Raw genomic sequence first — 19,796 nt, 5'->3', positions numbered from 1 at the left:
CCTTTTTGCTAAGCTTAGCTAACCAGCTGTAGCTTCATATTTACTTAGAAGACACATCAATATTTTCCTTTACCTCTTGGCAAGAATGTACGAGTTCTTTTATTAAAATGGTAAACTATTCCTTTCACAGAATCTCAGGGTTTTCGATATACAGAACTTGTTTTCTCATCACTTTATCCTTTTTGTCTTTTGTCCGTCTTTCTGCATCGGTCAGCCTTCTGAACGCCAACCTTTGGGATCAGTCAGCAGTGCAGTAACTTCAGCGCTGCCTGTCAGCCTCGATTCAGGGTAAATTAAAAGCCATTCAGAAAGTGATAGTTAGAAAATTGCAAGTCATTCCTGATGTACCGCATGGCAACTAAGTGGCAGCAGCCCAGTAGTCGACTGTCATTTCAACCGCCAGCTGATGACAACTCCAATCACCCACACAGCCGTCAATGCTCACACACACACACACACACATAAATACACGTATACATAAACTGTACTGTATATTCTTTCCCTCATACATCCCTGTGATTAGCATGCAGATTTTGCAGTCAGAATTTGAAGAGGAAGTAAAGGCATTAAAAATTCATAGAATTTCTCAAAACATTAATTTATGCTCGTTTGTGTCTGTTAGGATAAACACTCAGACAACGAGACGGTGCGTTGGTGTGTGTGTTGGTGCACGTGTGTGTGTGTGTGTGTATCTGTGGGTGATGGAAAAAAAACATACGGGGAGGGGAAAAAAGGCATTTCGGTCTACCAGAGGGTTTAAGGCATAAACATGGCCGCCTCTGGAGCTCAGCTGTGTTATTCCAGCCCGTCCCACACCTAGGATACACACACACACACACGCACACACACATGCACACACACACGCCTGAAGCAAGGACTCCTGCAGAACAGCATTGATCTCTGTTTATAGTCTCGGTATGGGCGCTTCCTTATAGGACCACACACGCATGTACTCATTGTTACTCACACAGACCTACCCGCTAAGATGCTGAAAGGCCTTGTATTTGTCTTTGTAGCCTTATTAATTGGGCCAGTTCAAGGAAATGCTCTTTTAGCTGTGGGTGGGATGGAGGTAGTGTGAGGGGTGGAGATTGCCCAACAATTCTCGACCCTTCCTCGACCCGCTGCGAAGCCCGGCTTTTTCCTCAGTTGTGGTTCAGATCGCCTTTCAGCAGGGCCTCTTGGTTCAATCCGACCAAACGGATTGGATTCCAGTCCGGCGGCCTTTTCTCAGGGAGGTTTTTAAGCGAGCTATCTTTGGTTTACATAAGAGTAGGATCTTGTGTTAAAGCACCAGCTACTGCAGGTGGTCCCATCAGGATCAGAGCAGCTCCAGCGGGGGCAAAGTCGGATTTAGGTTTTTTTTTTTGTCTGTCTGCAGCTCATGAGGTAATTTGATTAATGCACACGGCTAAACTGATTCGGCGCAGGAGAATGTGCCTTAGATATCCGTTAGCTTTCTTTGTTCCTCCCTTTTTCTTTTTTTTTTGTTGCTTTTGTTGACTTGCTTTCCCACAGGCCCATTTGGTTCATCTTTTTTTTTTTTTTCCGTCACTGAAATGAAACATGTATCAAGAATCCTTCTTTTTCACACAAAACATACAAAGGGACAACTGCTTTCTGAGCTGCCTGGCGCGGGATTAGATTTAGTTGACGGTCACTCATAAACCAATTCCGCCGATAAACTTAATGACCTTCCCACTGCCGGGCCTACATCTCCTCAATTCACTTGGAATCTTAATTTGATTGCGGAAATATATGTATGTTGCTCAATCTAATTTACTTCAGGGATTTTGGAACAGTGAGCACTTTTGTGCTTATAGGCAAGCGAGACTTTGAGGCCCGGCCCCCGATACCCGCCGCCTGCCTTCATGTGGGAAGCTAAATCCTGTTTTATGGGAAGCATATAAAGGCGGCATTCTTCCATCACAGCAGATGAATGTTGAAGGAGTTTCACCTCTTGGTTCGGGCCTTTTCCTCCTTGAAATAAGAGCAGGAGTCCGGTATTTCTAGGGGCCCTCGTTGTTGAATAGACAGAAGTGGTCCTAGCCGGTCAAGAGAGCGCATGCTGGCTTATCTGCTCTTATACACATCAAAACGAAAAAAGAAAATGCTAGAGCACAGGGCTATTTGGGAGAATGCTTTGATGTGATTCCCCCCTAAAGAGTGTGGGTGGTCTGCAGGCCTTTGAGGGATTTGAACATATATATATATACACATACACTAATTCTCGCTTACTCTTTCACACACTGTTCCCGCTGCTGTACACGGCTCTCCAGGCCAAGTGTGATTTCACCAGGGCGGTCAGAAGGGGTTTCTAGGGCAACCTCACAGAGGCCTTGTTCTAAAAATGGCCGCCATGGTTACTTTGAAAGCCAACCCTGGCCTCTTGAACATGCACAGAAAGGAGCCCTGAGCAGCACTCGGGGAGGGGGGGAGGGGGGGGGAAACCAGGCGCTTTAATAGCTAGCACATGAGACATTGAAGGTTTCATACCCACCCAACCAGGAGTCATGGGAAGTGTGTGTCTGTGTGTATATGTGTGTGTATCTAAACAGTAATATCCCTGTACTCAGTGCTTGGCTAAATTAAAAGGGCATTTTTGGCGTTGGGGGCAGTTTTTGGTGCCCAGACGATTGGACGGGGAAAGGCGAAACTCATTACCTACCCATCTGTCAGAGAGTGAGAGCGAAAGAGCTGTGGGAATGTGGATGGAGAGAGGGGAGGGGAGGGAGCGACGTATGAAAAGGGCTTGGAAGGAGAGAGAGTGTCCGGCAAAGCAAAAAAAAAGGAAAACATAACAGACTGGAGGATACGTCTTTTATCACTATTTAGTTTTTCATACTCCATGTGTTTTGAATTTTTAAAAAAAGTATCCCGGTTAATTTTCCCTTTGGGAAAACGAAAAGTGCAGCTGCTTTTACGACGGTCTGAAACGTGTGTGTGTGTGTGTGTGTGTGTGTGTGTGTGTGTGTGTGTGTGTGTGTGTGTGTGTGTGTGTGTGTGTGTGTGTGTGTGTGTGTGTGTGTGTGTGTGTGTGTGTGTGTGTGTGTGTGTGTGTGTGTGTGTGTGTGTGTGTGTGTGTGTGTGTGTGTGTGTGTGTGTGTGTGTGTGTGAGAGGTGGATTTTTCTTTGAGCTCTCTCAGTCCCACATGTTTTTGATGTTCTCTTTTTCTCTCCCCTCTCTGGACCAGGGGCCACTTTTGAAACATAAGCTTGTGTCACACGCACACACACACACGCGCACACACACACGCATTCACAAATACACACACTAAATGTATCCGCATGTATAAAAAGACACTGCTCATTTGTATGTTGTTACACAGCTAAATAGGTTAGCTCGCCTTTCTACAACCAGCTGCACCATGTAAACCTTTTTGTCTCATTTAAAAAAATGTTTTAAAAAAAAAGGGGGACTCGGTGTGTTTGTGTGTGTTTGTGTGTGTTTCTGTGAGTTTGTGTGTGCTTGTCTCTTTCCCACAGCTGTACACATATAGGCTTTGATCACTGCAGATGCAAGTGGCTGCCATATTGGATCCACACCCCTCTTCTGTGGAGATTGTTAACGAACATGTACTTCCTGTGCCAGCTGGCGTTTCGAATGGAAAAAGCATATCTCCATGGCGATGTTCTGCAGCTCTGCTCTGTTCGAAATTTGCAGCCGACACTTTTTTTTTTTTTTTTTAGTCCTGCAACAAAACAACAAAACATTTTCTGTTTTCTGTTTTTGATGCTCTTGCAATTCGGGGCATGTTTGTGACATCCATGCTAATGTAGCTTTTCTGATTTTTTTTTATTTTTAGTGCACTGGGCCTCTCACACGCTCATGTAGAGGCTCTTTTCCTGACTGTGTGTCTTCATGATACCATACCATACACTTTATTGTCCCCTCTACAGAAAAATCAATCGATCAAAACAATAAAAAAAAAGAAAAACAACAATCGACATGTAAACAGAGAGGCACATACCATTGTAAACCACACACATATATATGGCACATTACGCCTATTGCACAAGAAGAAAAAGATAAGACCACCGTGATGCTTTCGCACAACGCACACAGTCTTAAGACACAACATGTGGATCATGGCGGTCGCAGACAACTTTCTACTTCCTGCTGTTTGGAGACGGCATAGAAAAGAAACCAGGTCTCTATAGCCGCCTTGTTTTATTTTCATTCCCGTCCTGAGGGCATTGCTTTCACTCCAGGCCAGGGTTGTGACCACGTTTACCCCTTTCCATCCTTTTTCCTTTTTTCTTGCAGTTTTATAGAGCACCTTTATGAAAGCTTCTCTGACCTGACCTCTGCATACGCATCCCTCACACAATTTTCCATCTAAATCCTATGAAATATTCACCTCCTGCCCCTCCCCCCCCCCCCCCCCCCCCCACCTAATGTGGAAGCCCCCCTGTGAAAGACTTTGATATGTGCGTTAATACATGCTTGATATCACAAGCGTGCGACTGCTCGGCCCTTTGATAAACATATTTAAGAGATGTATGTCTTTGCCTGGTCCACATGAATTTCCAACATCTCTCCTGAGCGCATTAATGTATTCATAAGCTCCTCTCTGTGCTCTCCTAACCACTCCCATTTATTAATAAATGCATGATGTCACGCTGCGGCGCAGTGTGTGTGTACAAGTGCGTGTCTTTCATATGCTCATCAGTGTGTGTTTTAGGCCTCTGCCGGGGACCCCGCCCTGCTCATTTATATTCATCCTTGCGTAATGACTAGCCGCACCTCCAGATAGCTCAGTCAGGGCGAGATCAAAAAGTGATATTCAAACAAGGAGCTGTATTATTCATACTGTAACAGCCGCGCTCACTTCCCCTTGCTGTGGATTTATAATCCCGGTTTCTGCATCTCCATCTCTGTCGTGACTCTGGATGAATGAGCGTAGCAGTGGGCTGCAGCTGGTCCTGATCCCGCTCTCATGATAGCAGAACACACGGCCGCCGGCAGGTGACTGCAGCCAACCGAGTCTGTTTCACATAATGGACGGTTCATTCCTTTACTTAATAATGTCAGTTACTCACGGGCACCAACGGTGAATTGATGAACTCATTTCATTCTCATTTTATGGATGTTTGTAACTCTATAAGGAGACGAAAAGATGGCTGATGTGATCTTGAATCTTAGAGAATAAAACCTCCGTTTTTAAAATGGCTGTGAAATCTGCTTCCTGGGCTGAAACTTACCCGGTCAGTTATTTCTAAATGAGTAAAACACATAGTTTAAGTTTCAGAGGGAGTGCTAAAACTTATTGTTTCACAAAGAATTGGTCTGAGGATTGTTTGTAAGATATATAATTCATTGTTTTACTACAAAAAATGTTTTAAAGATCGTGAAGGCACCCTGTAGAATTTCACATTTCCAGACGGTACTTTCACAAAAACTGTCCAAATTCAAAAGACATTCACTTAACCATCATGTGAGGAATAAAAAGCAGTATTTCAGGCTGGAACAAGTGCAGGTTGGGTCGTAAAAATGGTTGCTGCTTACCTTTTGTGAGCATCGATGAATCTATTCAGCTCTAAAGATATTCTATTAGCTATCATCAAAGGCAAAGAAACGCAGGTAATGTTCAACTTTGAGGAGCTGTAACCATAGGTTAGGTTTTATCATTCTAACTGATGTGATTCATTTTCTTACTTTTGTGATTTCTTTTCAGTTAACCCTTTCCTCTCGTGTAAGTCCTGAAGGCAGAGATGGCTCCAGAAAGGAAACCTCTGCCTACATTTAAAATGAACCTCTGCTCTTCCTTCTCTCTGTTTCAGGTTTCCACCTCAGCGGCACAGTGACGGACCCCGCCACCCCCTCGTCCCCCGAACTTGTCTGCAGCGTCAGCGTCAGCTTCGACCGCTGCAAAATCACGGCGGTGACGTGCACCTGCGGCAACAAAGACATCTTCTACTGCGCCCATGTAGTGGCGCTGTCGCTTTACAGAGTACGGAAGCCCGAGCAGGTCAAACTGCACCTGCCCATCTCGGAAACGCTGTTCCAGATGAGCAGAGACCAGCTGCAGAAGTTCGTCCAGTACCTGATCTCAGTCCACCACACCGAAGTGTTGCCTACCGCGCAGAAACTGGCTGACGAGATTCTATCCCAGAACTCTGAGATCAACCAGGTCCACGGTGAGGAAAAGAGTGTGTGATTGTGTGTGTGTGTGTGTGTGTGTGTGGTCGTAGGCATGTTTATTACCACATGACCATGCAGGTGTGTGTGTGTGTGTGTGTTTCTGCCTCCACATGTGCATGTGTATTGACTGGCTGGTGAAGGTGAAGTGTGACAGGATCAATGTTACTCATTAGTGAGATCCAGGCAGTAAAGGAGAGACTGTGTGCCTATAATCAACACTATAGACCTGTTATTTACCTCAGAGAGAGAGAGAGAGAGAGAGAGAGAGAGAGAGAGAGAGAAACAGAGACGAAGAGGGGAGCAGAGAGATAAAGAGAGGTGTGTATTTCTTGTTATCAATACTGTGCGCGCTGCTGCTTACCTTTTTATAGAGAGACTGACACTGGAGGGCAAACAACACGGACAAAAGAGAAAACAGGGAACAGCATGAAAAAGCAAACATGTGGGACAACGATATAATAGAACTGAGGTTTTATTTGCTTACTTTCATTGTTTCTTCATCAAGCTTTGTTCTAAAAATTATTTGCTGCTGTTTTGTGTAAAGTTTTTACACAGCTGAAGAGAGACGGGAAATGTTGGGGAGGACAGAGTGGGGGGGATGACACGCAGCAAAAAGGGCTGAGATCGGATTCGAACCCACAGCCGCCGTGCCGAGTGCTACGACTTCTGCACATGGGGCGGGCGACACAACAGCTGGGCCATCGGCGCTCCTATTTCAGTTAGTTTTAATGAGCGATGATAGCATTGATGTAGTAAAGTCTGAGTGGTTTTAACTCTGAAGAAGTGAGGAAGAAGAGAAAGACTTAATACAGACAACATGCTTTGAGGAAGAAGAGACAAGACATGGGAGGGATGACGCTTGAAGATATTCAGCGCAGGAGTCAATTAGTAACAATGAAATCATCATAATGATTGTGCTGTTATGAAGAGTTTCTTTTCGCACCGTGGATTCATTCTGGGACTTTCCAGGTTTACTAGTTGAATTTTGACTTTTACACAATCAGAATTACAACATCTGTTTACCGGTAAACATTTTTTCTAATTTCTTACAACCTTCAAATTCTTAACTGTAGTTTTGAGGAACTGAGAAACTGAGGCTCAGCGTACTTTCCTTGGTCAAAGTGTTGCTGCATTGTGGGAACAATGAAACCACCAAGATGGCGCAAAATCCTCGATAAATCCAACTCTGATTGTGATGAGTCAGCTGAAAAAGAGGTGAAAGGTTACAATTTTACTTTTAAGGATAGATAAATGATGGAAGTTTACTGGAGTGTAGCCCTTTTAATTAAGACCCTCTAATGTAGAAAGAACGGAGAATATTCACAAGTTCATGGAAAAAGGTAGAAAACATGAGTGTTTCATACCAATGTTGATGATGTGAAATTCAAATTGCAGCTTCTTTTTTTCATAAAGTCCCAGATACATTGAGGTAGTATGCTTTAAATTGCCTGTCAATAGTGAAAAAACACTGATTTGATTTGTCAATTTAGCATGCTATACAAAGTATCTGTGCTCACATAGCTTCAGAAAGTAAGGATTAAAGCACAAGTCATTGTCACTCTCTCTTTAACAGGACTTTTTCCTCAAATATACATATGAGGGGTCAAAAATAGGAACTCATGTTTATAAGTAACTAAACTGAGACTGAAACCCAAAGACATTCAGTTCACTATCAGGTACAAGAAAAAAATGAAGAAAATCTTCATAATCAGGAAGCTGTCATCAGAGAACGTTTGGCATTTTGTCTTTTGAAAAGTGACTTGAAACATCTAAAATAATGGTGTCTGCACATGTTTTTGCAGGGGCCCCTGACCCCACGGCAGGAGCCAGCGTGGACGACGAGAATTGCTGGCATCTGGACGAGGAGCAGGTTCAGGAGCAAGTCAAGCTCTTCCTGTCGCAGGGAGGATACCATGGCTCGGGAAAGCAACTCAACCTGCTCTTCAGCAAGGTTAGCAACCCGCAACATTCATTCTTCCACATTGAGAACATAACAACACACATACCAACACTCACTTGACACACGCACATGCTCAAAGTTCGCTCCAGGTGCACTTGTCTCTGCATCATAAATATTTTCTCCCGTCTCTCTCTTTAGTGCACTTGTGATCTCTTATATTCCCGTATGGAAGAGGGGCTCAGAGCCATCCCAGACAAAACAACTTATTGGCACATACATTAAAAGGCATGCTGCCTTTTAGCTGCAGCTAATTGCAGAGAAAGGCCGAGAAGGAGGTGTAGAAAGAGGAGAGGCCTGCACTGTATACCACTCTGAGCCTGCGATTAAACGATTACATAAGGGATGTGTGGTTGTCTCTGTTGCAGAGCTAGGCCTGCATTAATGTGTTGTTGTGTGATATGTAAAGACTGCAAGCCGAGGCCATTATCGTCCACCCTGCCCGGCTTTTAAAATGTCTCTCTCCTTGATGCCTGTTCTACACTTTTCAGCACACACACACACACGCTCAAACGCTCAAATTCACACACACATTTAGCTGCCTTCAGATCGAATGACAAAACAGACCTGTACTGTATACATGTGTGTGTGTGTGTGTCTGTATTTGTACTTTTCCTCATTCTGTTGTTGTTGTTGGCACACATCCATGCACCGCTTACTTGTTTTCAGTGACACTCTTTTTTTATCTCTGCTTGGCACCTAAAACTACACAAAATATGTCATAAAGGTCGGTCAGTTTCAGCCTTGAGTTTTCACCCACATGCACCTAACAGTGGTCGTGTTTGCTGCTGCAGAAAGACGCTGACCACCGTCGTTAGCAATAAACGAGCCGCTGTTGCACAGCTCCCGAATTTTCCAGTTGGAGAAAGTGAAGAGAAAATACGGATAAATCTCAGCAGCTAGTTAAATCTGAAGACTAAAAGAGAAATGGTTACATTCCTGAGTAGTTCAGTTATAAAAGAAAAAAAAACAAGTTTCCACATCCACTTTGTGACTTTTATTTACATTTCAATTTCATTCTTTTTTTCAGAACTACAATAAAAGCTGCAGAACTTCAGGATCTCACTTATCAAAAATGAGAAAAAGAAATGCTGAAAATGTTTCAGTCTTAGAGGACGATGTAGCTGTAACTATTCAGAGGTCATCAAACTAGTTTGCATTGAACACAATCAAGCAATTCAAAGTAAGGATTAGAAGAGAAAGACATTGTTAAGTGTAGGAGGAACCTAAACACTCATTTCAGAACAAGAGAGGACAGTTTGAGAGGAATTTTAAGTGAGCATTAGTTATTTGAGTTGCCTGCTCTCGTTGGACAGCTTGTACTTCTAACAGGTGAACTTATCTCTGGTATTACAGAATAATGAAGATGCAGATTTTTTCTCAGACATATAATACATGTGAAAGACATTTAAACCTGTTGAGTAGATCATGTGGATGTGAATGCGTGTTGCTCAAATAAAGATTAAAGTATTGTATGAGGTATTTGTGGACTTTGTGTCTGCACACAACAACAAAACTTTATTTATATCTGCAGGACAAAAGGACAAAGGTTGGTAATTCAACACAGATTAACCAATCTTCTGAAAGGAGAGGAGACACAGTGAGGTGCTGGTTTAGCCCTGATAGACCGTCCCATGCGCAGAGGATGCTCTCGGTTGTCTCGTTTTCACATCTGACTCTGGACATTTACTACTCACCTGTCCTGTCAATGAAGGCTTAAAATGGCCCAACATATGTTTAAAAAGTAAACACAATACACTAGAGGAATTATTAAGAAATTAGATTTTTGTAGTATTGCCAATGAGTATATAAAAAGCTCTGAACTGAATAATCTCAAACATTGAACCTGTTAAAGACGCGTATGAAAGTATAAGAGAAGTGACACCTACATCACGTGACCTGTCGCTGACCGGTAAGGGACCAACGAGCATCCGACAAGGAAAAACATCCCGCTGTGAGCTGCGTGTGAGAACAGGCAACCCAGAAAGATGTCAGGGGGGGCGGACTGTCCTGAAATGTTCTAGAACTGTTCAGCAGGGCATTCAATCCTCTCCGTTCTTCTGGATGTATGGATTTACACGAGCCATGTGGGTTTGCGTCTAAAAGTTGTCCCCTCTCTCCTTCTCCTCCTCTCTCTCCCCCTGCAGGTGAGGGAGATGCTGAAGATGCGTGACTCCAACGGAGCGAGAATGTTAACACTTATCACAGAACAGTTCATGGCCGACCCTCGGCTGGCGCTGTGGAGACAGCAGGGCACCACCATGACCGACAAGTACAGACAGCTCTGGGACGAGCTAGGTGAGAGAGAACAATCCTCCCCCTACACACACACACACACACACACACACACACACACACACACACACACACACACACACACACACACACACACACACACACACACACACACACACACACACACACACACACACACACACACACACACACACACACACACACACCCCTTTTTGTCTCTATGCACAGGCACGGACAGATTTAGCAAAGTGGGCGATCGAACCCAGACACTGACACAAAGGCAACCACACACGCATATTTCTTTCTCTGTTTGTTTATTTGTCCTCTGTGCCCAAGACAGTTCCCCCCCCTTCCTCCCCTCCCCCCCCCCCCACACACACACACAGACTCACACTCACGCTCGTCACTGACAGCCCAGTCGCTTCCTCTCCCTGTAAGTGTAAGATTGTCAGCTCAGCGAGAGTGTCTTTGTGAATAAGAAGCCATTAAACGCAGCACATCGCGCTTCATCAAAACCCCAAATATTATGACCTCCGCGATGCGTTCAAACACTCCACGTTATATATTTAGTCGATGTGACAGAGTGCTGCTAGCCGTGCAGTCATGTGGTTTGAAACAGTGTGTAGTTCTTTTGACAGATGTACTGTACCTACAGCGAAACACATCCTCACAAACCGCAAAAAAAAAAAAACAACAAAAAAAAAACCAACCCAACACGCCCGTCACCAGGACAGCAGTCGTGTTGTCTCCCGTCTTTGTTGTTCCCCCTCTAATGTCTCTGTTGATGTTTGCTGCCTTCCCCGCTGTTGCTGTTGATGATGATGTTTCGTTTTCTCTCTTTGGTCTTGTTCTGCACTTTGTGAGGACAGCGCAGTGATCTCATCTGTTTCAACGCTCACGTATTTTTGGAAGTGTGTGTACGGCCTCTTTGAAGTCCACACTTCAAAACCCTCCTTCCCAAGTCCTTATCTCTGCCCCTGATGTGTGGTGAATGCTGCCTCTCGGCGCCTCGCTCTCTCGCTCACTCTCTCTCTCTCTCTCTCTCTCTCTATCTCCCTCTCTCTCCCCCCCTCGTCTTTTGTCTTTCTCCTCTTTGAGCCTCAGCTACTCCTCTCCTCCAGACACAAAGCTGTGCCTCATTCACTTGTCCTCACCCATGTCTCCTCGTCCAAATCATCTGCGCTCCCATTTCATTTCCCATTTCCCTTTCTTCTGCTCCCCCTCTGTTCTGCACCTTTTGTGTTCGTTTTCCTCTCTTCCTGTTCAGTCTCTGTCCTTGTCTTCGTCCTTCCTACCCAACTCTCTCTGCCTTTACCACACATGCACAAGAACAACACAATCTGGCGCACGCACACACTCTGTCGACTCCACATATCTCCTGCAGTCCTGAGCGTAAAATCCCTGAATGTTCTTGCGTCCCAGGAGACGTAGACACTTTTCATATTCTGTTTGTTCCAATTTACTCCAAAATGATGTGTGTGCAGCCGGCGTTGCCTCGGGACTAGTTAAGTTCTCCGTTTTCTCAGAGTTTTGTATTTCAGTGCAAGATGGCGGCGGCATACAAAATGTGCACTAAAAAGAAAGAATGTTGTGAATGCTGTGCATCTTTGAAATCCGCCTCCAGCTTTCAGTCTTGCATGATCACTGTATTTGAACCTCAGAAGACACGCCCACCTGTCGTATGAGTCATGGTTACGTCATTGTCACACACTGGGAAACTGTCTTTAGTGTGTGTGTGTGTGTGTGAGTGTGTGTATTTACATTTATATATGTTTGTGTGTGTTTCCAGGGGCCCTCTGGATGTGCATCGTGCTGAACCCTCACTGCAAACCCGAGCAGAAGTCCTCGTGGCTGCGCCAGCTGCGCAGATGGAACAGCGTGGACGTCTGCCCCTGGGAGGACGGTAACCACGGCAACGAGCTGCCCAACCTCACCCACTCACTGCCTCAGGGTGCCCATGGCAACCAAGGTCAGGGTTTGACAAGTTATTTGCATGTGTGTCAATAATATATTTACTTAATAATAACATATCCCACAGCTTTAAACCTCAGAGGGGCGGCTCGTAAACAATCTCTGACTGGTGATGGGATTCTAGTTGAACCCGTCTACCTCATATAACCCATCATTTATTCTATTTCCTTTAATTGTAGCTGTACTTTTTGTTTTCTTAGCACATTTTCTAAGTGTAGAAATTGATAAAGGCATACAGATAGATTATTTCTATATCATTTTTAATTTAAATATCTGCTGCAGTGATAAACTGCACATCATTGAAAAAGCCTTATGTTACATTTTCCACAGCAAAGATGTCGTCGTGATCCAAACAGCCGTTAAAAGAAAGCAGGATGAGACCACACAAAACTTTAACAGAGCTGTAATACAAAAATGCAACCCATGTCCATGCATGCAATCCTCCTTTGGTGCTTTTTTCACTTGAACAGGAAGTTGATTGAGTCTCACACCCCCCTCGTTCTTCTTCTTCTTCTTCTTCTGCAGAAATGCGTCCCCATCGGACCGTGTTCACTCGGGCCATCGAGGCCTGTGACCTGCACTGGCAGGACCGACACCTCCAGCACATTATCGCCAGTGACCTCTACGCCAACTACTGTTACCATGACAACCAGGAGGGCTCCCTCTTTGACTCACGCGGCTGGCCCTTATGGCACGGTGAGTGTGTGAGTGTGTGTGTGTGTGTGTATGTGGGTGTGAGCGCATGTGTCAGATAAGTTATTTATACATATATGGTTCGACGGAGAAATCTACAGCAGCCAATGGAGGAACATAGAGGTCAAAACTTTTGTTTTATTCCGCCCTCAGAACACGTCCCAACAGCTTGTGCGAGAGTGGATGCCCTGCGTTCCCACGGTTACCCAAGAGAAGCCCTCCGATTGGCCATCGCTGTAGTGAACACGTTACGGCGGCAACAGCAAAGGCAACTCGAGCACTTCCGCCGACACAAGAAAGGTGAAGCCACTTTTAAAAAAAAAAAAATCAGAATACAAAAAAAGTGGACAAACCAATCTTGATAAAATCACTGACTGTAAACACCAGCAGTAACACACATATTTACAAGTGTTTAAAAACAGAGGAAAATAAAAGTGTTGACTGAAGAAAGGAGGAGAAAATCCTACAAGAATCGTCCAGCTGATAGCATTCATTTCTGGGAGCTGGAGTCTTAAATACCACCAGCAAAGATAAAAAAATAAGACCATCACTTCGGGTCTCTTCTCTTCTAAAGTCCAATGCTTTTATTTTTCATACATTGTCCCTGTCACTGCATGCAATCTTTATTTATGTATTTGTTCAGGAAAGTGACAAAGAGGGTCATTTCACTTAGAAAATGTGAAATGTCTGGTTCAGACTGTGTGTTCACTAAATCTCTGCTGTTTTTGTTTTAAATCTCTATTGTCTTGTCTCAGAGTTGCTCCATAAAGGCCATACCTCCATAACCAACATGGAGGGCTGGGTGGGACACCCCCTGGATCCCATCGGCACCCTGTTCAGCACCCTGACAGAGTCGGGACGGGGGGGAGATGACGGCGGCAACACCTGCTTAGACCTCTCAGGTACCGCTGACATCCTGACTCAAACTAGTACACACACGTATACACAAACACTGATCCTGTAGCAGCATTTGAAACAATAGATTGTGAGCCAACACAAACCCAGAAAGATTCCTCTGTGTGTTTGTGTCTATGCATTCTTTTCACCACATGCCTGGACTATATGATTTGTATGATATATGGTTGTATAATAACATACTGTATACATACATGTGACTACCACATGAAGTGTACTGTGCCTGAACAGACGTCACTGGCAAAGTCCAGTTCGTTTGACTAGATTGAGTGCTCCAATCCGTGCTTAAGCACTGTACACATTCTTGGCCCTGGCATGCATTGGAAGAGGTACTGTATGCTTCTGCACGGTACAGTTCATGCACGAGCACAGGCACACATCATGGACAGCCTTCATTATCGAGACATCCCGGAGTGTGCTGGCTGTATCTCACTAAAATGACTCAAAATAAGTCAGAAGTCAGTAAAGTAGCTGTCATGTTCTCGGTGTTGTTCTCCGATATGTGGACGCAGACTCTACCGCGCGCCCCTTTCATTTTGTTTACCTTTTATTTTCAAGTCCGCCTGACTTGTAAAACTAAGCGTGTTTCATAATTACGCAAAGCCATTCATGTGTTGCATTACGACGATATGCACAAGAGGTAACCGTGCTCACAAATACAAATGTTTTATGAACAGTCTGTACATAACACACGACTGAATCTCACATCCCTGCCTTGTTTACTACAGAAGAGAACTATTAAGTCTTTTTGGACGCTTGATGAGGCCGGTTTTTAAGTCTTTGAATATTTGCTTCTCACATTAAAATGCAAATGATCAAAACCCTAGTGCAAAATCACCCTCAGTCTCTCCATCTCATCGTCCTCTCTTGCTTTTTTCCGACTCTCCTCTCCTACGCTCAGCAATCGCTCCGTCCCTCATTGCCTCCTCTGCTCACAGAAATAGCCCTCTCCTCTGAGGTAGAGGAGAGCGGAGAGGAATGCTCCTGAGGCGTTGATCTTTATTTTGGATGGTCGTTTGGTTCAGATCTCTCCTGTGTGACTGACACATCGGTTTTCTATAGGAGACAGGCTCATCTAGTGTCCAAAACCTCAGAGAATAACACAGACACTTACTACTACTTTATGCCATTGTTCCAGCTCCTTTCTCTCCATCTAACTCTGTTTTTTTTCTCCCCCCCTCTGCTATCTGTCTCTTCTTCACAGATTGCTCCAGTGTTGTCAGCAGAGCAGAACTCCAACGGATGCCCGTGCAACGATTGTTAGGAGACGGCGAATCGTACGTGGCGCTGGCGGTGGAGACGGCTCTGGTCGGCTTGGGCCAGCAGCGGGTGATGCCCGACGGGCTTTACGCTCAAGAGAAGGTGTGTCGCAATGAAGAGCAGCTATTGGCGAAGCTGCAGGAAGTGGAACTGGACGACTCCCTGGTCAAAATCTTCCGCAAACAGGCCGTCTATCTGCTAGAGGGTAAGAGAGCCAACAGATATTTTATCACCTTTTTTTTTTGTCCCTTTTTTTTCAGCGTTTCTCACAGCAGTTTCCACACATGTAGACACACCTCGTCCTTTTTTTGTGTCCCTCCCTCCCTCCCTCCCTCCCTCCCACGCACCAAACCCCTACACATTCTTGCTAAAACAGGAAAAAACACATTGGACTCTGCCTCACTATTTATTATCCTTTCATTTTGTGGTGCAAATAGAGGCTGCGCTGCCCTGGGCCAGACCAAAATGAGCTCTTTACACAGTTACACCAGGGGTATTGTGTCAGCACACAAATCCACACACACACACACACACACACACACACACACACACACAGCAGTGTGTACATTTACAGGACCTGGGCTGGAGCAGAATGAGGTTTGGTTATGGGAAAGAAAGAGGGAGGAGGAGGAGGAGGAGGAGGAGGAGGAGGAGGAGGAGGAGGTGGAGGAGTCCCCACCCAAACCCTCAGCCCTGCCTCGGCCCCCAACACGTTACACGACCACCCACCTCTGGCTCCGTTGCTAATAGAGCGCCGGGCTCCGAGGCCTCTGCGGGCCCCTGGAGGCTGCAGCCGCGCCACTGTGTGATGTGGTCTGTGGCTTAGGAGCCTGTTGGGGTTTAAAATAACCCACAAGAGACTAAAGGAAGCACAGGAAGAGATGGGGGTAGGGAGGGGAGTGAGAGTGAGGCCAAGTCTGCACACATGGCCATATGGTTTTCTGACGTCACGGTTTGTTTTATGCAGCGTGGCTTCTCCTCGTCCTGGGTGGGAGGGATGGACAAGAGAAATCACTCACAAACACACAACCACATATTCAACAAAAACAAACAGCTCCTTTTTCTTCTGTTGTCTATTTATATCCCGTACACTATAAGTATGAAAACCACCCTTTAACATTTATTCACCTGATGAGTTTTATTCATTTCTCCTTTTTCTTCCATCACTAAAACCAGCTGCTCTTTTTTTCACGTGTTGTTATTTTCTGTGTATTTCCTGCAGCTGGTCCGTACTCTGGCCTCGGTGAGATCGTCCACAGAGAGAGTGTCCCCATGCACACCTTCGCCCGCTATCTCTTTACCTCTCTCCTACCTCACGACGCTGAACTGGCGTACAAAATTGCACTGAGAGCCATGAGGTAGGCGTCATGAAAACCTGATGTGATGTGTGGTGCTGTTATTTTGTCAGAACCTCGTAAATCAGATTTTATTGATTTGCATTCGTGGAAAGAAATCCTGGTTTTTGGATTACGATAATCCGTCTGAGTTTGGCCTAATGGAGACTTGTTAAAACATTACAACGGAAAACTCCTAAAAACAGGAAAATATGCCGGTTCTCCTTTTGTTTTTTAGACAGAAGTTTATATAACAGAGCATTGAACCAAGTACAATTTGGGGGGGGGGGAGATAAAGTGTTTTCATTAAAAAAAACAAATCAGGGAGAGACTCAAGAAGAGGAAAAAGCATCACAGGAGCTTTTGTTGTTCACCTGCGCAAAATCAGCTCGTAGGGACTTTACATATTGAACCAACTTTGTCCAAAGTTGGAACAAAAACATCTCTCTGGAGACACAACATCAATACCACTTAGAATATATCGATCCATTTCTGTATTTAGTTCATAAATAAATGACTGTCCTGATTACGAAACAATGTTCATTGTGAATAAATGGCAGTCAAAACTGAAAGTCTGAGGCACCATGATGCAGTATAAAAATCTTTCATTAACATGTATGTGTCACCGAGTTTTGTCAGGACATTATTAATCAATGATGTCCTGACAAAGGATTTTTATACTGCTTCAGAGTGTGTCAGACTTGAAGTTTAGACTGCCTGTCTTCACAATGAACTTTGTTTGTAATCAGGACAGTCATTTATTTCTTAGCTCTGTGACTCCTGTTCTTGTAGAGCACCTGATTCCTCAACATATTTTCACCAGTGCAGCACTCGCTTCTGCCTTTTTCCCATTTCTGTATTTGGCATGGTTAGGTCAGGAAGGGACCAGCTCTTATAGGAGTAATGTTTTTTCTTTTTTACAAACAGATATCAAACATATATATAGACTAACTTGGTAAACTTGGAGGGCAGGTCAATATAAAGTATAATGCTTTAAAATGCTTTATGTAACTCTACATGGAGGAGTCTTATTACTGGGCACTCCCTGAAAATATGCCAGGGGCTGGCTCCCTGAAATCCACACTGTCTCCAACATTTAGCATCTCTTCCTGCAAAATGTGCCCTCTGCTTTGATGTGACAACGAAACGCTTCCACCCACACTCGAGACTTGTGGGTGCATTTCCACTGAACTTTCCAGCTTTCACTTGCTATGAAAAGAATCACCCTCTTTCTCCCATTTTTTTCTTTAACATGTTCTGTTGTGTGTAATTTCTCCTTTCATCAGGCCTTTATAGAGTTTAGAGATTGCTCCCTTATTTGTTGAATGTATTTCGAAAGTTCGGGGGAAAAAAATCTAAAAGTTATTCAAATTGTCTGACTATAAAAACAACTCTACCTTTATGTTACACTTTTACTTCTTTAAATGATCATGGCTAAAAGTTTGCTGCTGTTCTGTGCGGACTTGTGAATGCTCTCTTCATGCTTTACAGTAAATCACTGTAGCTGATTCACGATTATTATTAACATATGTCAGAGATACATAACATTTGAAAAGATATTGAGCACTCTGTGTTTGTATGTCTGTTTATGTGTCTGTCTCTAGTTGGAGGCCTGACTGCGTTTTCCATGTGATCTCTCTGCATTAAGCTCCTGTGTGTATTCATCTGTGGACAATGCGTACATGTGTATGTGTGTTAATCAGTCTTCGCTGCTGTGTTTTGATGTTGTGACTAGTGGGAGCTGGATCAGTGAATATTAATTACATTAATGAGAGTGTAATTAGTGTGCACACACACACTCACTCAGGGCCAACAGGGAGAGGGCAGTGTGTGGAAGATGTTTGTTGTGTTTCTACAAAGCGATTCTTCTCTCAGTCGATGGCTGTGAATCTGGAAGATGATAAGTGAATGAATGAAAAGTGTGGGGTTTTTTTTTTTTACCATCGCGTGTCACAGTGGGACCAAGAGGGGAACAAACACATCATTGACACTTTCCTTTAGCAGTCGGGAGGTGTCAGAAATTAAAATAACTTCCTCACAAAACCAAAAAAAACATGTCTGTCCTCCTCTTTGTGGAGGTTGTGCGGTTAAAGGTCCTACATTTAACCGCTAACCGTCGCCTCCTTTCCTCTTAACTCCGTCCCAAACCTCTTCTTTCTTTCTTTTTTTTACCCCCTGAGTCAGCCACTCCCCTTCCTCACTTCACTACTTCCTTTTCCCTTCTGTTTCCTCCCCTCACCTCCTCTATCCTCGCTCCTGCGGCGTGAAACAGGCGATTTAGAATAATATGGCCACTTACGGGTGCTCCTGGGAGCCAGGGGTGTCTACTCAGCACATAATGAATGTGTGTAATGTAGCGTAGTGTAATATGATAGCATATACCTCCCTGGTCCCACGGGACGGCGGACAGTTAAATATAGAGGAGGAGGTAAAAGAACCAGGTCTATTTTAATGGACCTATTATAACACTATCATTGATACAAGGCGAGAGGGAGGGAGAGTCTTTTTTTTTTTGCTCATTTACACACACACATACTTTTTCCACTTCTCGCTCGCTTTGTCGATTTGTCTTCTCCTTCACAGCCTCTCTAAAAACATCCTTTTTTTTAAAGCACCGCCTGCTTAATCCACTCCATATGAGTTTGTGTATGTAGAGGCAGAGTACTTATAAGTGTGAATATGTGTGTCGTTTATGTTCTGTGTGTGCATGAGGTTAATTAAAGCGTGCGAGAGCAGCATATGCCACTCGATGGCTTGGCGTGAGCGGCCAAAAACAAAAAGAAGAAGAGCTGCCGACTAGTTCACGCGATGCCCAGAATTTGACTGCAGACAGAAAAGAAGAAGAAGAAGAAGAAGGAGCTCTCTGCCTCTCCAGAGACGGCCTTTATCGCAACTCGGTGGAAGCCAAAGAGACAAATCCCAGCCGCCTGTTATCATATGAGATTTCCATATGAGATGCAAGTCCTCCAATGCTAATGAAGCTAGATCCTCTCTGTAATCCACAACCTTTGATCCTCCGCATAATCCATAATCTTTAAACATACGGCTCTGTATATCACAACCGAGTCTGAGGATAAACCAAGACAATGATATTCCAATGACACTCACAGGGAGCTCACAAACTTAAACATCTTTAAATAAGGTCAAACTGTGTCGCCCTGCACAGTCTGGTAACCTCTAAACCTCCCATGTTTTTGAAGAATTAAGATGAATTTATTCCAGAGCTTCACACACGTTGCATTTAAAACGTGAATGTAAAAATCCT

The 19,796-nt window shown here is 44.3% G+C and overlaps 1 protein-coding gene across 1 annotated transcript in view; it reads left to right on the top strand.

The window, feature by feature from the left end:
- LOC109994851 (zinc finger SWIM domain-containing protein 6) overlaps positions 1–19,796 on the top strand; it is a 52,466-nt gene that overhangs the window by 22,503 nt on the left and 10,167 nt on the right. Inside the window, exons 2-10 of the mRNA XM_020648343.3 lie at positions 5,785–6,141; positions 7,948–8,096; positions 10,250–10,400; positions 12,148–12,327; positions 12,855–13,025; positions 13,176–13,322; positions 13,778–13,924; positions 15,142–15,402; positions 16,420–16,555. Coding sequence (XP_020503999.1) covers positions 5,785–6,141; positions 7,948–8,096; positions 10,250–10,400; positions 12,148–12,327; positions 12,855–13,025; positions 13,176–13,322; positions 13,778–13,924; positions 15,142–15,402; positions 16,420–16,555 — 1,699 coding nt within the window. The remainder of the gene's footprint in view (positions 1–5,784; positions 6,142–7,947; positions 8,097–10,249; positions 10,401–12,147; positions 12,328–12,854; positions 13,026–13,175; positions 13,323–13,777; positions 13,925–15,141; positions 15,403–16,419; positions 16,556–19,796) is intronic.

Source organism: Labrus bergylta, chromosome 2, assembly GCF_963930695.1.
Source record: "Labrus bergylta chromosome 2, fLabBer1.1, whole genome shotgun sequence".
Lineage (NCBI taxonomy): Eukaryota > Metazoa > Chordata > Actinopteri > Labriformes > Labridae > Labrus > Labrus bergylta.
The sequence above is the reverse complement of the archived record's forward strand: the minus strand, read 5'-3'. Positions and strand labels throughout refer to the sequence as shown.